The following is a 13,729-nucleotide window of genomic DNA, read 5'->3' on the forward strand; positions in this document are numbered from 1 at the left end:
AGGAGCTGCGAACCAATCAATCGCCCTGAGAACCGGAAGCACCTCAGACCGCTCTTCACTTCGTACTTGTGTTGAAAGAAGTTCATTTATTCAAGTCGATTTCTGTTATACACCATCGTGTTCATTGAGATGTTAAACCATGATTGAGCCAAAGAAGAGACCGGGGGACATGGCTTTGGTTCCTGCCGGCGGAGTCAAGAGGCCCAGGACGGAGCTGATCGCCGCGACACAGTCGCAACAGCTCGTGGCCATGGTAAGAAAGGAGGGGGTCATCAAAATACAACAAGGGGGAAGTTCAATTTCGCTAGTTAGCTTCAGAGAGTTGTTAACTACCAATGTTTTCAGTCTTTCAACTAGTAACAGGAAAATAACCTCAATTGCAGCTTTGATACGCTGTGACTGAGATATGCACTTGTTTACTAGTTATGGCTATCCAATGCATATACTGCTAGCAGAAAACTTATTTTGATCGCTAGATAGCAAGTAGAATTGTTTTACTTTATCAGCTAGTTTAATCAATACCAGGATTGTTAGTGGGCCATGCACATACAGTAACGCTCTGAGAATAGTGTGTGCGTCTACCTGCCTGCCTGTCTGTGACGGTGTGATATGATAATCTAACATGTCCCCTCTCCAGGGCCCCCCCCGCAGCTCCAGCCTGCAGGCTCCCATCATGCTGATGTGTGGCCATGAGGGAGAGGTCTACTGCTGCAAGTTCCATCCCAATGGAGCCACCTTGGCCTCCTCTGGCTATGACAGGCTCATCTGTGAGTGATATATATATATATATATATATGTGTGTGTGTGTGTGTGTGTGTGTGTGTGTGTGTGTGTGTGTGTACATACAGTACCAGTCAAGAGTTTGGACACACCTACTCATTCAAGGGTTTTGTTTTATTTTTTTACATTGTAGAATAATAGTGAAGACATCAAAACTATGACATAAGACAAGGAATAATGTAGTAACCAAAAAAGTGTTAAACAAATCCAAATATATTTCAGATTATTCAAAGTAGCCACCCTTTGCATTGATGACAGCTTTGCACATTCTTGGCATTCTATCAACCAGCTTCATGAGGAATGCTTTTCCAACAGTCTTGAAGGAGTTCACACATACTGAGCACTTGTTGGCTGCTTTTCCTTCACTCTGCAAATGAGAGTCCCACTAAGCGCAAACCAGATGGGATGGCGTATCGCTGCAGAATGCTGTGGTAGCCATGCTGGTTAAGTGTGCCTTGAATTCAAAATAAAGCACCCCCACAGCATCACTCCTCTTCCTCCATACTTCACGGTGGGAACTACACATGCGGAGATCATCCATTCACCTACTCTGCGTCTCACTAAGACGCAGCAGTTGGAACCAAAAATCTCAAATTTAGACTCATCAGACCAAAGGACAGGTTTCCACCGGTCTAATGTCCATTGCTCTTGTTTCTTGGCCCAAGCAAGTCTTCTAATTATTGGTGTCCTTTAGTCGTGGTTTATTTGCAGCAGTTTGGACATGAATGCCTGATTTACACAGTCTGCTCTGAACAGTTTATGTTGAGATGTGTTTGTTACTTGAACTCTGTGAAGCATTTATTTTGGCTGCAATTTTTGAGGCTGGTAACTCTAATGAACTTATCCTCTGCAGCAGGGGTAACTCTGGGTCTTCCTTTCCTGTGGCGGTCCTCATGAGAGCCAGTTTCTTCATGGCGCTTGATGGTTTTTGCGACTGCACTTGAGGAAGCTTTCAAAGTTCTTGACATTTTCCGGATTGACTGACCTTCGTGTCTTAAAGTGATGATGGACTGTCGTTTCTCTTTGCATATTTGAGCTGTTCTTGCCATAATATGGACTTGGTCTTTTACCAAATAGGGCTATCTTCTGTATACCATCCTACCTTGTCACAGCACAACTGATTGGCTCAAATGTATTAAGAAGGGAAGAAATTCCACAAATGAACTTTTAACAAGGCTGACCTGTAAATTGAAATGCATTCTAGGTGACTACCTCACGAAGCTGGTTGAGAGAATGTCAAGAGAGTGGGCAAAGGGTGGCGATTTGAAGTATTTCAAATATAAAATATATTTTGATTTGTTTAGCACTTTTTTGGGGTTACAACATGATTCAACCCGGGCCCAGGTGTGTCCCATTTCTGACGACCCTCCCGGATCCGCCCACCAACATCCCGTTAAGGAAAACGAGAGCAAAGAGAGAGAATACGGCACACGGAGTGAGAGGGTCGTCACAAATGGGAGAAACTCTCCAAATACAGGTGTGCCAAGCTTGTAGCGTCATACACAAGAAGACTGGAGTCTGCAATTACTGTCGAAGGTGTAAAGGGTCTGAATGTTGATGTAAATGTTTTATTTTTAATACATTTGGCTAAAATGTTGTTTTTAAAAAAACTGGTTTTGCGTTGTCATTATGTGGTATTGTGTGTAGATTTATAAAAAATCTATATTTTTTAGAAAAGACTAACGTAACAATGTGGAAAAAGTCAAGGGGTCTGAATAGAAGGCACTGTACGCGTGTGTGCGTACACACACAATACTCTCGCTCACTTGACCTAACTGGTGACACTCATCCATCTCCCTCTCTCTACAGTGATGTGGAATGTGTATGGGGATTGTGATAACTTTGCCACCCTGAAGGGACACAGTGGAGCTGTGATGGACCTTCACTACAACACAGACGGCAGGTAGGATATATATTCACACACACGAACTCGCTCAGGTCCGGCAAAAACGTGATGTAGTTGTTGGGTCAATATCACGTGTGTTTTAATGACCCTTTCCCCACCTGTGTGTGTGTGCAGCCTGCTGTTCAGTGCCAGTATAGATAAGACAGTGGGAGTGTGGGACAGTGAGACGGGTGAGAGAATCAAGCGTCTAAAAGGCCACACCTCCTTCATTAACTCCTGCTACCCTGCTCGACGCGGACCCCAGCTCGTCTGTACCGGCAGTGACGATGGAACTGTCAGGGTAACCATGCCTACCACAGACTGCTTTAATTAAGCCAGTGTTCTTCAAACCTTGTTCTAGACAACTACTGTGTGTGCAGGCTTTAGGTCCATTCCAGCATTACTAACATGCCTGATTACCTGATCAAGTTCTCTTACGAGCAGTGTATTTATTGAATCAGGTGTGTTAACACTGAGCTGGAACTAAAACCTACCCTGCACAATCTTTCTGAGTGTTGTTTGACTGTTGTAAGTGGAGGACAGCCGTAATTAGGATATTGTTGTGTTTGTTAACAGTGTGTGTGTGTTGTAGCTGTGGGACATCCGTAAGAAGGGGGCGGTCCATACGTTCCAAAACACCTACCAGGTGTTGGCTGTCACATTCAACGACACCAGCGACCAGATCCTGTCTGGGGGCATCGACAATGACATCAAGGTACGTGTGTGGGTTTTGCTAGTGTGAAAGAAAGACCTGGGCCCATGTCCACAAAGAATCTCAGAGTAGGAGTGTTGATCTAAGGTTAGTTTAGCCTTTTAGGTCATAATGAAAAATATTATATGAACAGATCCTAAATCAGCACTCCAACTCTGAGATGCTTTGTGGCTACGGGCCTGGATACTACCAGGAGGCAAGGCTACTGTGCCATACAGTGATCAACTCCTTGTGTAGGTGTGGGACCTGAGGCAGAATAAGCTGGTCTACAGTATGCATGGTCATGGTGATTCTCTGACTGGACTCAGCCTGAGCTCAGAGGGGTCCTACCTCCTCTCCAACTCCATGGACAACACAGGTCAGTGTGTGTGGGTGTGTCATATTTAAAGACATGTGTTTGTGTGAGATACATTGTCACATACACATGTTTAGCAGTTATGCCGGGTGTAGTGAAACGCTTGTGTTTCTATCGCCAACTGTGTGTGTTTACAGTACTTGATTATGTGTACAAATGTGTGTTGTCCTGCAGTGCGTATTTGGGACGTCCGTCCGTTCGCTCCCAAGGAGAGGTGTGTGAAGATATTCCAGGGGAGCATTCACAACTTTGAGAAGGTAAATAAAATACCTTTGACCAGAGAGTGTTTTGATTTTGGAACTGGACAAAGACTTTCAGTGTGAGTGTCAATATTTGTGCTCATATCATGTTTGATAAGCCTAGTGGCCTGCTATAGCATGGTTATGGCATATTAATACACTCTGTATAGGTTTAGTTTATAATACATTGCTGTGTCTGCAGAACCTTCTGAGGTGTTCCTGGTCCGCTGACGGCAGCAAGATTGCAGCAGGCTCAGCCGACAGGTGAGCACACTCTCCGCAGTACCAAACCTCAACATAAATGCACCAATCCCCTCTTTTATGATCCTTTATAAGCTGTGTGTGTGTCCAGGTTTGTATATGTGTGGGACACCACATCTCGTAGGATCCTGTACAAGCTGCCAGGCCATGCTGGGTCAGTCAATGAGGTCGCCTTCCACCCTGAGGAGCCTATTGGTGAGATGGCTTTATATCTGTCTGGCTATTCACACTCTCCCTCTTTCTATTGCTTTAAAAAAAAAAGAGTGCTTAGTCACTCTATATATATATATTTATTTATTTTTCCATTGAGTGCTTAGTCTCTCTCTCTCATATTTATTTTTATTTTGTTACTTTCCCACAGTCCTCTCTGGTGCCAGTGACAAGAGACTCTACATGGGAGAGATTCAGTAGGACTGTTGTTTGTGTGTGTGTGTGTGTGTGTGAGAGAGAGAGAAGGGTAATTGTGTGTACATCTGAGTGTGTATGTTCTGCTCCGTTGTGTGAATGATCAGTACTCTGTACTTTTTTATGCTTCTGTTTATTTAATAATGAGACAGTATTTTGAGTTTATAATTTCCAGTCACAACAACCAACACCTGTAATTTTTATTTTATTTCTCTTAATAAACTACTTCTGGAAGAATGTTGTTGTTCTTCCGTTTCCTGTTCTTGTTGAAGCTGAATATTTGTATTGTCTTTACTCTGAAACTATTAGTATGTAAGCCTGTCCTTTTGTTAAACTCTCACACTCTTAATAAACACAGCCATACAACCAAATAGGGGTTTAAATGGCCATAAGGTTAAATTGAGTTTTAGAATATCAAATCAATATTGAGCAATCTAACCGAAGTAATAGATTATTTAGATTTTGTTTATGCAAATGTATTTGACTTATTTAACCACTAGCTGCCTACCATGACAGAGCATGGTCCTAGATATTGTATTATTCTCACTCTTATTTCTGCCCGGTAATTCCATTATTTTATTTGTATTCGCTGCTAGTCCTGTTTCTTTTGTCTCTGCTGAATGTCTCGTGCTCCACGGTTTCACTACCCACAGGGCCGGTCCTATATGTTCTGCCCCACCTGGACAACAGTTGTGATCCTCCAATCAATATTGTCCATTTTACTTTGACCTGTCCTGTTTTTAGGATATGTTTGTTACTTGATTGGGCGACATTTAGGTTAGGCTGTTTGATCGGAGAAACCTGCATGATGTAAAATGTGTCTGTCTCATTACATTGTCATACATTTGATCTCCAGCCTGTATGCTACTGAAAGGGCCACATACTGGTTCTACCATATTCTATATCTGCTACAAGATTTATGTTCATGTTTTTATTTGATGGAACGTTGGTGGAGCGCCGCACTGATGTGTCTCCAACAGCACACTGGAGAGGCTCGTTGGGAATGGACAAGCAAAATATTTTACGCCTCTTCCTTTGACAGAATGGGGACTATTCACATAAATAATTCCATATGCCAGTGATTGAGCTCAATTGTTTGGGGGTAGAATTATGTGAGGTGTTGTGTTGTTGGAAGTGCGTCTTGGTCAGTTTGACGAAGGCTGTATTTCTGAGTTCATCTTCACTCTGCCTAATGAGCTGACCAGCGGTGATTTCCCCATGCAGTCTGCAGAATACAGGGGCCCATTTCGACTACTTTAAAATGGCATCCTTACACCCTCTCCTTTAGTTTATAATTTATTTGACAAAGTTTGAAGTTAAAATGTATTTAGTGGGTCACTAATTTACTTTATTCAATCCCATCATGTCAAATCAGTGATCGCCATCAAAGAACACGGCCCAGTTCCTCATTTGAAATGAGAGGGGCTTGCAATGTCCCCTCCTCGACCCCCCTCGCGCCCACCCCGGCAGGCACCACCGATTGTTGACAAAGACACCGCGAGACAGAAGAGAGCCCTAGTCTTGGTTTTTAGCATTACGCCATCGGAGGCCTACGGAAAACGGGAAAGCAGCGCAAACGTCTTGAAAACCAACCGTGAGTCACTATTTACGGCTTTGTTTGTGTCGGTGCATGGCGTATTTCATTTAGCCATCCCAGACAGTTGGCCACCTCCATCCGCTCATTTCATTCTTCTCCCTCCCGGTGTTACCCATTATCATATTATGCTAATGTATACCCGCTAATCCGCGAGACCTGCTCCGTTATGACAGCCTTCCGTCTTTCTTTGTGTCTGTCTGTGTGGTTTTCGCCCCCTCCTTTCGCTACCAACCGGAAGGTGTGGCCGGCTCGAGGCGATTCGTAATCGTTACCTAGTGGTCGGACCGCAGACTTCGCCGCGTGAAGAAGAGGACACCTCCGGCGAACCACAGCCACCTTTACCTACCCACACCGACAGAATGATCACGGCGGGTCGGGCTGGGTTGGTGTCGGTGTGATTTAACGTATCTCAAGGAGTCTTCCGTACTTAGAAGAACCAAGAGGCCGGGGTCTAGGCGAGATCTGGCCGGGCATGGTGTGATCTGAGTCGGGCTGCCAGTCTGGATCTGACCGGTGACCACCCGTCCTTTCCCCGGAGCCTTTGTGGCTCCAAGCCGCGTCCAGAGCACTCCAAGATGGGGAATTGTGACGGGAGATGCACGCTGGTGGCGATATGTTCACTGCAGCTGGTGAGTGTGTTGAAATGTGATTGGGAGAATGAGAATGAGAAAAGGTGTTGTTGTTGACCATATTTTGACTATATCCATATTTCTTTCCTCTTTCACTCAACGAATCTGTGTGTGTAACTGAGAGGGAGTGCTGGTCTGACTGACTGAAAAGTGTTTCAAAACTACTAGCTGTGTGTGTCACATTATTGGTATTATTGGCAACCACACAGTGTGTGTGGTGATCACTGTATTCTGGGAGACCACGTGAAAAGGAACCCTTCAGCTTTTGAAAGTAACAGCAGGAAAACAAGGGAGCTCCCTCACGCTGTCTTCCTGCTCTATCGGTCTCTCTAAACTTTTTAATTTCCCGTTTTTAATTTCAACTTTTATTTTCTGACTTGAATAGTGTGTGTGGTGGTGTGCTATTGTTGGTGTGTGTGTGTGTTTCTTTTTTTGTGATATAGTGTGACAGTGGGCACTTGGAATACAGCATATTTTCAGTTGCTTGGGGAGTTTATTAGTGGGTGTGTGGGGGGGGTAGTCCCTCAGCTGGTGCTCCTGGCACCCTCAGCTGGTGCTCCTGGCAGTTTCCATGGAAACAACTGGCAGACTGTGTGACAGTATGTGTGAGAAAGACAGTTGTTTCCTTATCTGTGTGTTTGCATGTGAAACTGTAACAATGTAATACCATGCCAATCCTCTAGAAGTACGGGTGGACTCTTTTAGTAAAAATATACCTGTGTGTGTGTGTGTGTAGATGGCAGCACTACAGAGACAGGTGTTTGACTTCCTGGGCTACCAGTGGGCTCCTATCCTGGCCAACTTCCTCCAAATCATGGCCGTCATACTGGGGATCTTTGGAACCGTGCAGTTCAGATCCCGCTATCTCATACTGGTGAGACATACATGCATGCATACACTATATACACAAAAGTATGTGGACACCCCTTCAAATGAGTGAATTTGGCTATTTCAGCCACACCCATTGCTGACAGGTGTATAAAACCGAGCACACAGCCATGGAATCTCCATAGACAAACATTAGCAGTAGAATGGCCTTACTGAAGAGCTCAGTGACTTTCAACATACGGTGATAGGACCGTCATAGGATGACACTTTTCCAAAAAGTCAGTTTGTCAAATTTCTGCCCAGCTACAGCTGTCCCGGGTCAACTGTAAGTGCTGTTATTTTGAAGTGGAAACATCTAGGAGCAACAACGGCTCACTAGTGAAGTGGTAGACCACACATGCTCACAGAACGGGACCACCAAGTGCTGAAGCACATAGTGCGTAAGAATCGTCTGTCCTCGGTTGCAGCACTCACTACCGAGTTCCAAACTGCCTCTGGAAGCAACGTCAGCACAAGAACTGTTCGTCAGGAGCTTCATGAAATAGGTTTCCATGGCTGAGCAGCCGCACACAAACCTAAGATCACCATGCACATGCCAAGCGTCGGCTGGAGTGGTGTAAAGCTCGCCGCCATTGGACTCTGGAGCAGTGAAAACGCCTTCTCTGGAGTGGAGAATCACGCATCACCATCTGGCAGTCCGACAGACAAATCTGGGGTTGGCGGATGCCAGAAGAGCGCTACCTGCCCTAATGCATAGGACCAACTGTAAAGTTTGGTGAAGGAGTATTAATGATCTGGGACAGTTTATGGTTCGGTCTAGGCCCCTTAGTTCCAGTGAAGGGAAATGTTAACGCTACAGTATACAATGACAATCAAGACAATTCTGTGCTTCCAACTTTGTTGCAACAGTTTGGGGAAGACCCTTTCCTGTTTCAGCATGACAATGCCCTTGTTGAACACCTTTGAGATGAATTGGAACAAGCCAGGCCTAATCGCCCAACATCATTGCCCAACCTCACTAATGCTCTTGTGGATGAATGGATGAATCCCTGCAGCAATGTTCCAACATGTGGAAAACCTTCCCAGAAGAGTGGAGGCTGTTATAGCAGCAAAGGGGGGACCAACTCTATATTAATGAGCAGGTGTCCACATTCTTTTGGTCACATAGTTTTATTTAACGCACACGCACTAACCCCTTTTTGTCACTGTGTCTGTCAGTATGCAGTGTGGTTGGTGCTGTGGGTGGGATGGAACTCCTTTATCATCTGTTTCTACCTGGAGGTGGGACACTTGTCTCAGGTAAGAGATGTGTGTTTGTTTATAGCATGTTGATAATGTGTGTTATGTGTTTATAACATTTGTGTGCTTATAACATGTTTTAAAATATATGTGTGTGTGTGTGTGTGTGTAGGACAGGGACTTCCTGATGACTTTCAACACGTCGCTGCATCGGTCATGGTGGATGGAGCATGGCCCTGGTTGCCTAGTAACACCCGTGTTGGACTCCCGCATTGCCCCTGATGACCACCATGTCATCACCGTCTCCGGCTGTCTCCTTGACTACCAGTACATTGAGGTGTTGAGCTCTGCACTACAGGTCTTACTGGCTGTGAGTATCTCTCTCACACACACACACACACACACACACACACACACACACACACACACACACACACACACACACACACACACACACACACACACACACACACACACTACACACTGATACTAACCTTATCCTGTCTACCTGTCCCTCAGCTCTTTGGCATTGTGTATGCCTGCTACGTGAGCAAAGTCTTCCAGGATGACGAGGATAGCTGTGAGTGTTGCTCACCTTTCTTCCGTCGGTCTGAGTGTTCCGTCGGTCTGAGTGTTCCGTCGGTCTGAGTGTTCCGTCGGTCTGAGTGTTCCGTCGGTCTGAGTGTTCCGTCGGTCTGAGTGTTCCATCGGTCTGAGTGTTCCGTCGGTCTGAGTGTTCCATCTGCATCTGAGTGCTCTGTCAGCTTCTGATCTTTCTCCCTCTGTCAGTTGATTTCATTGGTGGCTTTGACTCCTATGGTTACCAGCCTCCTCAGAAGACCTCCCACCTCCAACTGCAGCCCCTCTACACGTAAGTAACCCCTGACCTCTAACCTTTCATCCTTAACCTCGCAGTGATCCCTAAACCCCTAACCAGTAGGGAGGGAATTGGTTCAACAAGAGATATCTACTTTTTAGTGTGACCTTTTTAGTTTTTCCTTGGAACTGTATATCATTCTCTCTTTCAGTGCTGGGTAGGTGAAGGTGGCGCACCTATCAGACAATACCTCAGCAGGGAAGCGGAGTCGCCATGGGAATAGAACATTCACTCTGTGTGTCACAGTACAAATGAACGATAGACTCACCTGTGTGTGTATGTGAAACCGTGTGTGTATGTGTTAACCAAGGGTAAACTGACTGACACCCCTGAGGTGAATGTACCAGCAGTTCTAGGGGGAAGCAGGGGGAGATGGCGGGGAGACACTGGGCGTGGTCACATCCTAATGGACACTGAGGATATTGAGAGGACACTGCACCTACCGGCTCTCCACATTCCTGCGACCCCGTGTGTGTGTGGCGCTACAGGACTAGCTGAATGACCTCTGAACTATTGTGGAAGGGGCCTCGAAGTCACATGGGGCACAGCTCTTCATGTTGTCGTTTTAGAATGTGATGTCGTAATAGAACAGTCAAATGTCGAATTCCAAGCTTGTCCCTAGTTCTGTTGTGACAGGGTGACTCTGTTTAAACACAATCACGGCAAAAATGGACTGGTTAGGGATTGGGCTTTAGTGTCTCTGGGTAAAGATATGGGGGATTCTGTGCATGTACATATCTGGCTGATGAATGGTTGTTGCTTTTGTTTGGTGGTGAGGGGGTGATCGTGTAGCCACGTCCCTTTACATTTCTCCTCTCACCTTTAGACGACCCAGGGAGAATCTCAATTGCATACTTCTTGCATACTTTCCTCGCCTCCTTCTCAAAACCAATTGGAGGAGAATGTTCAAGGGGAGTGACCTCTGGCTTTCTCATCCAATGGGTTTTGAAAAGGAGGCCAGGAGAGAGATGATGTGAGGAGTATGTAATTGAGCTTTTCCCCCAATGTCCTCCTTGACTTTGGGGGAGAATGCGTCCTTCCTCACACCCTACTATCCTTCCTTTTATTCTCTCCTTACACTTCATTCACTCCCTCTTTCCTTCCATCCATCCCTAAATATACTGTATCACTGGTCTGACCTGATGATATTGATGAAAGGAATATATGAAGGACACTGATTTATTTCACCAACATACAATAGGTCTGGTCAGGGAGCGTTTCCAGGAAGGAAGAGAGGGCAGGGAGGAGAGGATAGGAGGGCTGTATTTCTGAAGTGGTTTACTTGGATGAGACAGGTGTGTGTGTGTGTGTGTGTGTGTGTGTGGGGGGGGGGAGAAATAAAGAAACTTTCTCAATTAAATCAGTCTGGTGTTGTCTATACATAAACACACACACACACACACACACACACCTGTATAAAAGTTCCCAGAAATGTTTAATTCTCTCAAATTGTGAGCACAAATTTGTTTCCATTATTGTTACTGAGCATTTCTCTGTCATCAAAATATGCCACACCTGTCAGGAGGATGGATTATCATGAAGCTGATTAAACAGCATGATCATTACACAGGTGCACCTTATGCTAGGAAAAATTAAAGGCCACTCTAAAATGTGCAGTGTTGTTACACAACACAATGACACAGATGTCTCTAGTTTTGACAGAGTGTACATTTGGCATGCTGACTGCAGGAATGTCCACCAGAGCTGTTGCCAGAGAATTTAATGTTAATTTCTCCACCATAATTAATTTCTCCGCCTCCAATGTCATTGTGAGAACTCACAACCCGAAGACCACTTGTAACCACGCCAGACCAGGGTCTCCACATCTGGCTTTTTCACCTGCGGGCTCATCTGAGACCAGCCACCCAGACAGCTGATTGAACCGTGGTTTTGCACAACTGAAGAATTTCTGCACAAACTGTCAGAAACAGTTTTAGGGAAGCTCATCTTCATGCTCGTCGTCCTCACCAGGGTCTCGACCTGAATGCAGTCTGTTAAGACTCCAGACGTCAGTGGGCAAATGCTTACCTTTGATGGAAGTGTGCTCTTTACAGATGAATCCCAGTTTCAACTGTACCTGGCAGATGGCAGACTGTATGGCATGGTGTAGGCGAGTGGTTTGCTGATGTCAATGTTGTGAACAGAGTGCCCCATTGTGGTGGTGGGGTTATGGTACGGGCAGGCATAATGAGGCAAATGGTGGTAGTCACACCAGATACTGACAGGTTTTCTGATCCATGCCCTTACCTTTTTTTTTAAGGTATCTGTGACTAACAGATTTATATCTGTTTTCCCAGTCATTTTTCATATCCATAGATTAGGACCTAATGAATTTAAAATTAACTGATTTCTTCATATGAACTGTAAAATTGTTGAAATTGCTTTTATATTTTTGTTCAGTGTAGCATAATTTTCCATAATAGACCATGCATTATTTGTTGCATATAGTCTCCTGAGGATTAATCTCCCACAAATGAAAAAATATGTGATTTGGGATCTCAATTGAGAGTTAGAATAGTAGAATACACCAGGTGCAATTTCGAAATGTGGTTATAGATCAGCAGTTTTTCTCTTATGTCAGTCACTGACAGTCACTCAACTGGCCCATGTTAGCATTTTTAAAATGTAATTTAGTCTAGCCAGCAATCTACCCTTGTAGCAATCATGGTCTAATTACCGACCAGGGGGACCCCAATGATTTTGTTAGTCACTCTCACTCAGATATCATATTAACAACTTCAAAAATTTCTCTCCACCCTATGGCAAAATGCATAGAATTGTGTGAAATTAGCTCTAAATCTGTGCAGCAAAACATTTCAGTTGCCCCACTCTTGAGTAAAAACTCCCATTTAAAAATTCATTTTCTGCAATTTTACACATTTTGTCATGACTTATTTCATGTTAATATGATATCTGACTAAGAATGACTACCAAAATCAATAAAACCACATGTCATTTGCCTGGAACCGACCCTGACTGTGGCCCCTCATGATAAGTTCAGGGTTTTTGTGGGCCCCACACCATCAGTTGCCCATCCCTGGTTTACTTTATTCTAGTGACAGTAACACACTAGACTAGCTTCACTATTGAATTGTAATGTATTTGGTTGTTACAGGCTACGCCCTACTTTTCACTATGGCTGTTGGTTGGATTACATTCCACCAGTCTAGCAGAGCATCCAGATCAAGCCTTGTGAACACTCTCTGGGTCTTTGTGTCTCAGCACGTTACCGTGGCTGCGGCTGGACTCCATCCATTACGGTCATAGTCCGCTGAACATGCTGTACCAACCGGAATAGCAGTATGTTTATTATATGTTTATTATAAGGGAACATCAGCCCAGGGGATCTGGGACTGGGAATAAACTGTCCAGATTTACCTAACCAGTGTTTTTGATATTTAATTATTAGTATATTTATTTGTTTATTTTTAGGTTATTGTATTTTTGTCGATTGTGAGATAGAATACATCATGTCAACAAAGCCACTTAACAAAGGACTGGCAGTGGTGAAACCGTTGGCGCAATGAACCGCACGCGCTCCGCTCTCGCCATCTTCCGTTCCCATGATGCAGCGCGTCAGCCTGTCTCTGAGTCCCTCCGAGCCGCCATGTTGTTGGAGTGAAAGCTTGGAAGTCTGGAAAGAGAACCGGGGCTGAAATCTGCGACCATCTGCCCTCTCCGCCTGTAAGTAGCCCTCTCCCGTGGGCACAGAAACACTCTAGACGCATCAAACCACACATCACCCGGTTTATTGTCTTTACCGGACCGGAACGAGAGTTCTGGGTGTTATTTTAACGGCTGTGTTGCCGCCTCCCTCTCCTGCCTCCGGTTGTGTTGCTGTCTTCCGCTCTTGCCAGACAGCTCAGGCCTTTGTTAGCTAGCTTATATCCGCGTCATGGAGACAGCACTCTTCTCATGCCCC

At 44.9% G+C, this 13,729-nt stretch overlaps 3 protein-coding genes across 8 annotated transcripts in view; all 3 read left to right on the forward strand.

Annotated features, from left to right (window-relative positions):
* The first annotated feature begins 13 nt into the window (after positions 1-13).
* Positions 14-11,125, forward strand: snrnp40 (small nuclear ribonucleoprotein 40 (U5)). 2 transcript variants are annotated; one of them, XM_024441120.2, is made up of 11 exons: positions 14-253; positions 638-767; positions 2,590-2,683; positions 2,801-2,966; positions 3,258-3,380; positions 3,615-3,735; positions 3,907-3,989; positions 4,174-4,235; positions 4,324-4,427; positions 4,594-4,672; positions 11,103-11,125. In XM_024441120.2, exons 1-10 carry the CDS (start codon positions 140-142, stop codon positions 4,641-4,643), a joined length of 1,047 nt encoding a protein of 348 aa, XP_024296888.1. In that variant the 5' UTR covers positions 14-139; the 3' UTR covers positions 4,644-4,672; positions 11,103-11,125. The 2 variants fall into 2 exon arrangements, with proteins under 2 accessions (XP_024296888.1, XP_024296887.1); XM_024441119.2 differs by lacking the exon at positions 11,103-11,125 and having other exon boundaries at positions 4,594-4,899.
* Positions 6,061-11,133, forward strand: nkain1 (sodium/potassium transporting ATPase interacting 1). Its single transcript, XM_024441123.2, has 8 exons — positions 6,061-6,231; positions 6,473-6,863; positions 7,600-7,737; positions 8,910-8,990; positions 9,103-9,300; positions 9,450-9,510; positions 9,720-9,801; positions 9,959-11,133. Exons 2-8 carry the CDS (start codon positions 6,810-6,812, stop codon positions 9,966-9,968), a joined length of 624 nt encoding a protein of 207 aa, XP_024296891.1. The 5' UTR covers positions 6,061-6,231; positions 6,473-6,809; the 3' UTR covers positions 9,969-11,133.
* A 2,235-nt stretch (positions 11,134-13,368) lies between these two features.
* Positions 13,369-13,729, forward strand: part of pum1 (pumilio RNA-binding family member 1) — a 34,634-nt gene continuing 34,273 nt past the window's right edge. For all 5 annotated transcript variants that reach the window (XM_042295414.1, XM_042295416.1, XM_042295417.1 and 2 more), the window contains exon 1: positions 13,369-13,491. The gene's annotated coding sequence lies outside the window, so the exon portion shown is untranslated. The remainder of the gene's footprint in view (positions 13,492-13,729) is intronic.

Source organism: Oncorhynchus tshawytscha, linkage group LG13 (genome assembly GCF_018296145.1).
Source record: "Oncorhynchus tshawytscha isolate Ot180627B linkage group LG13, Otsh_v2.0, whole genome shotgun sequence".
NCBI lineage: Eukaryota > Metazoa > Chordata > Actinopteri > Salmoniformes > Salmonidae > Oncorhynchus > Oncorhynchus tshawytscha.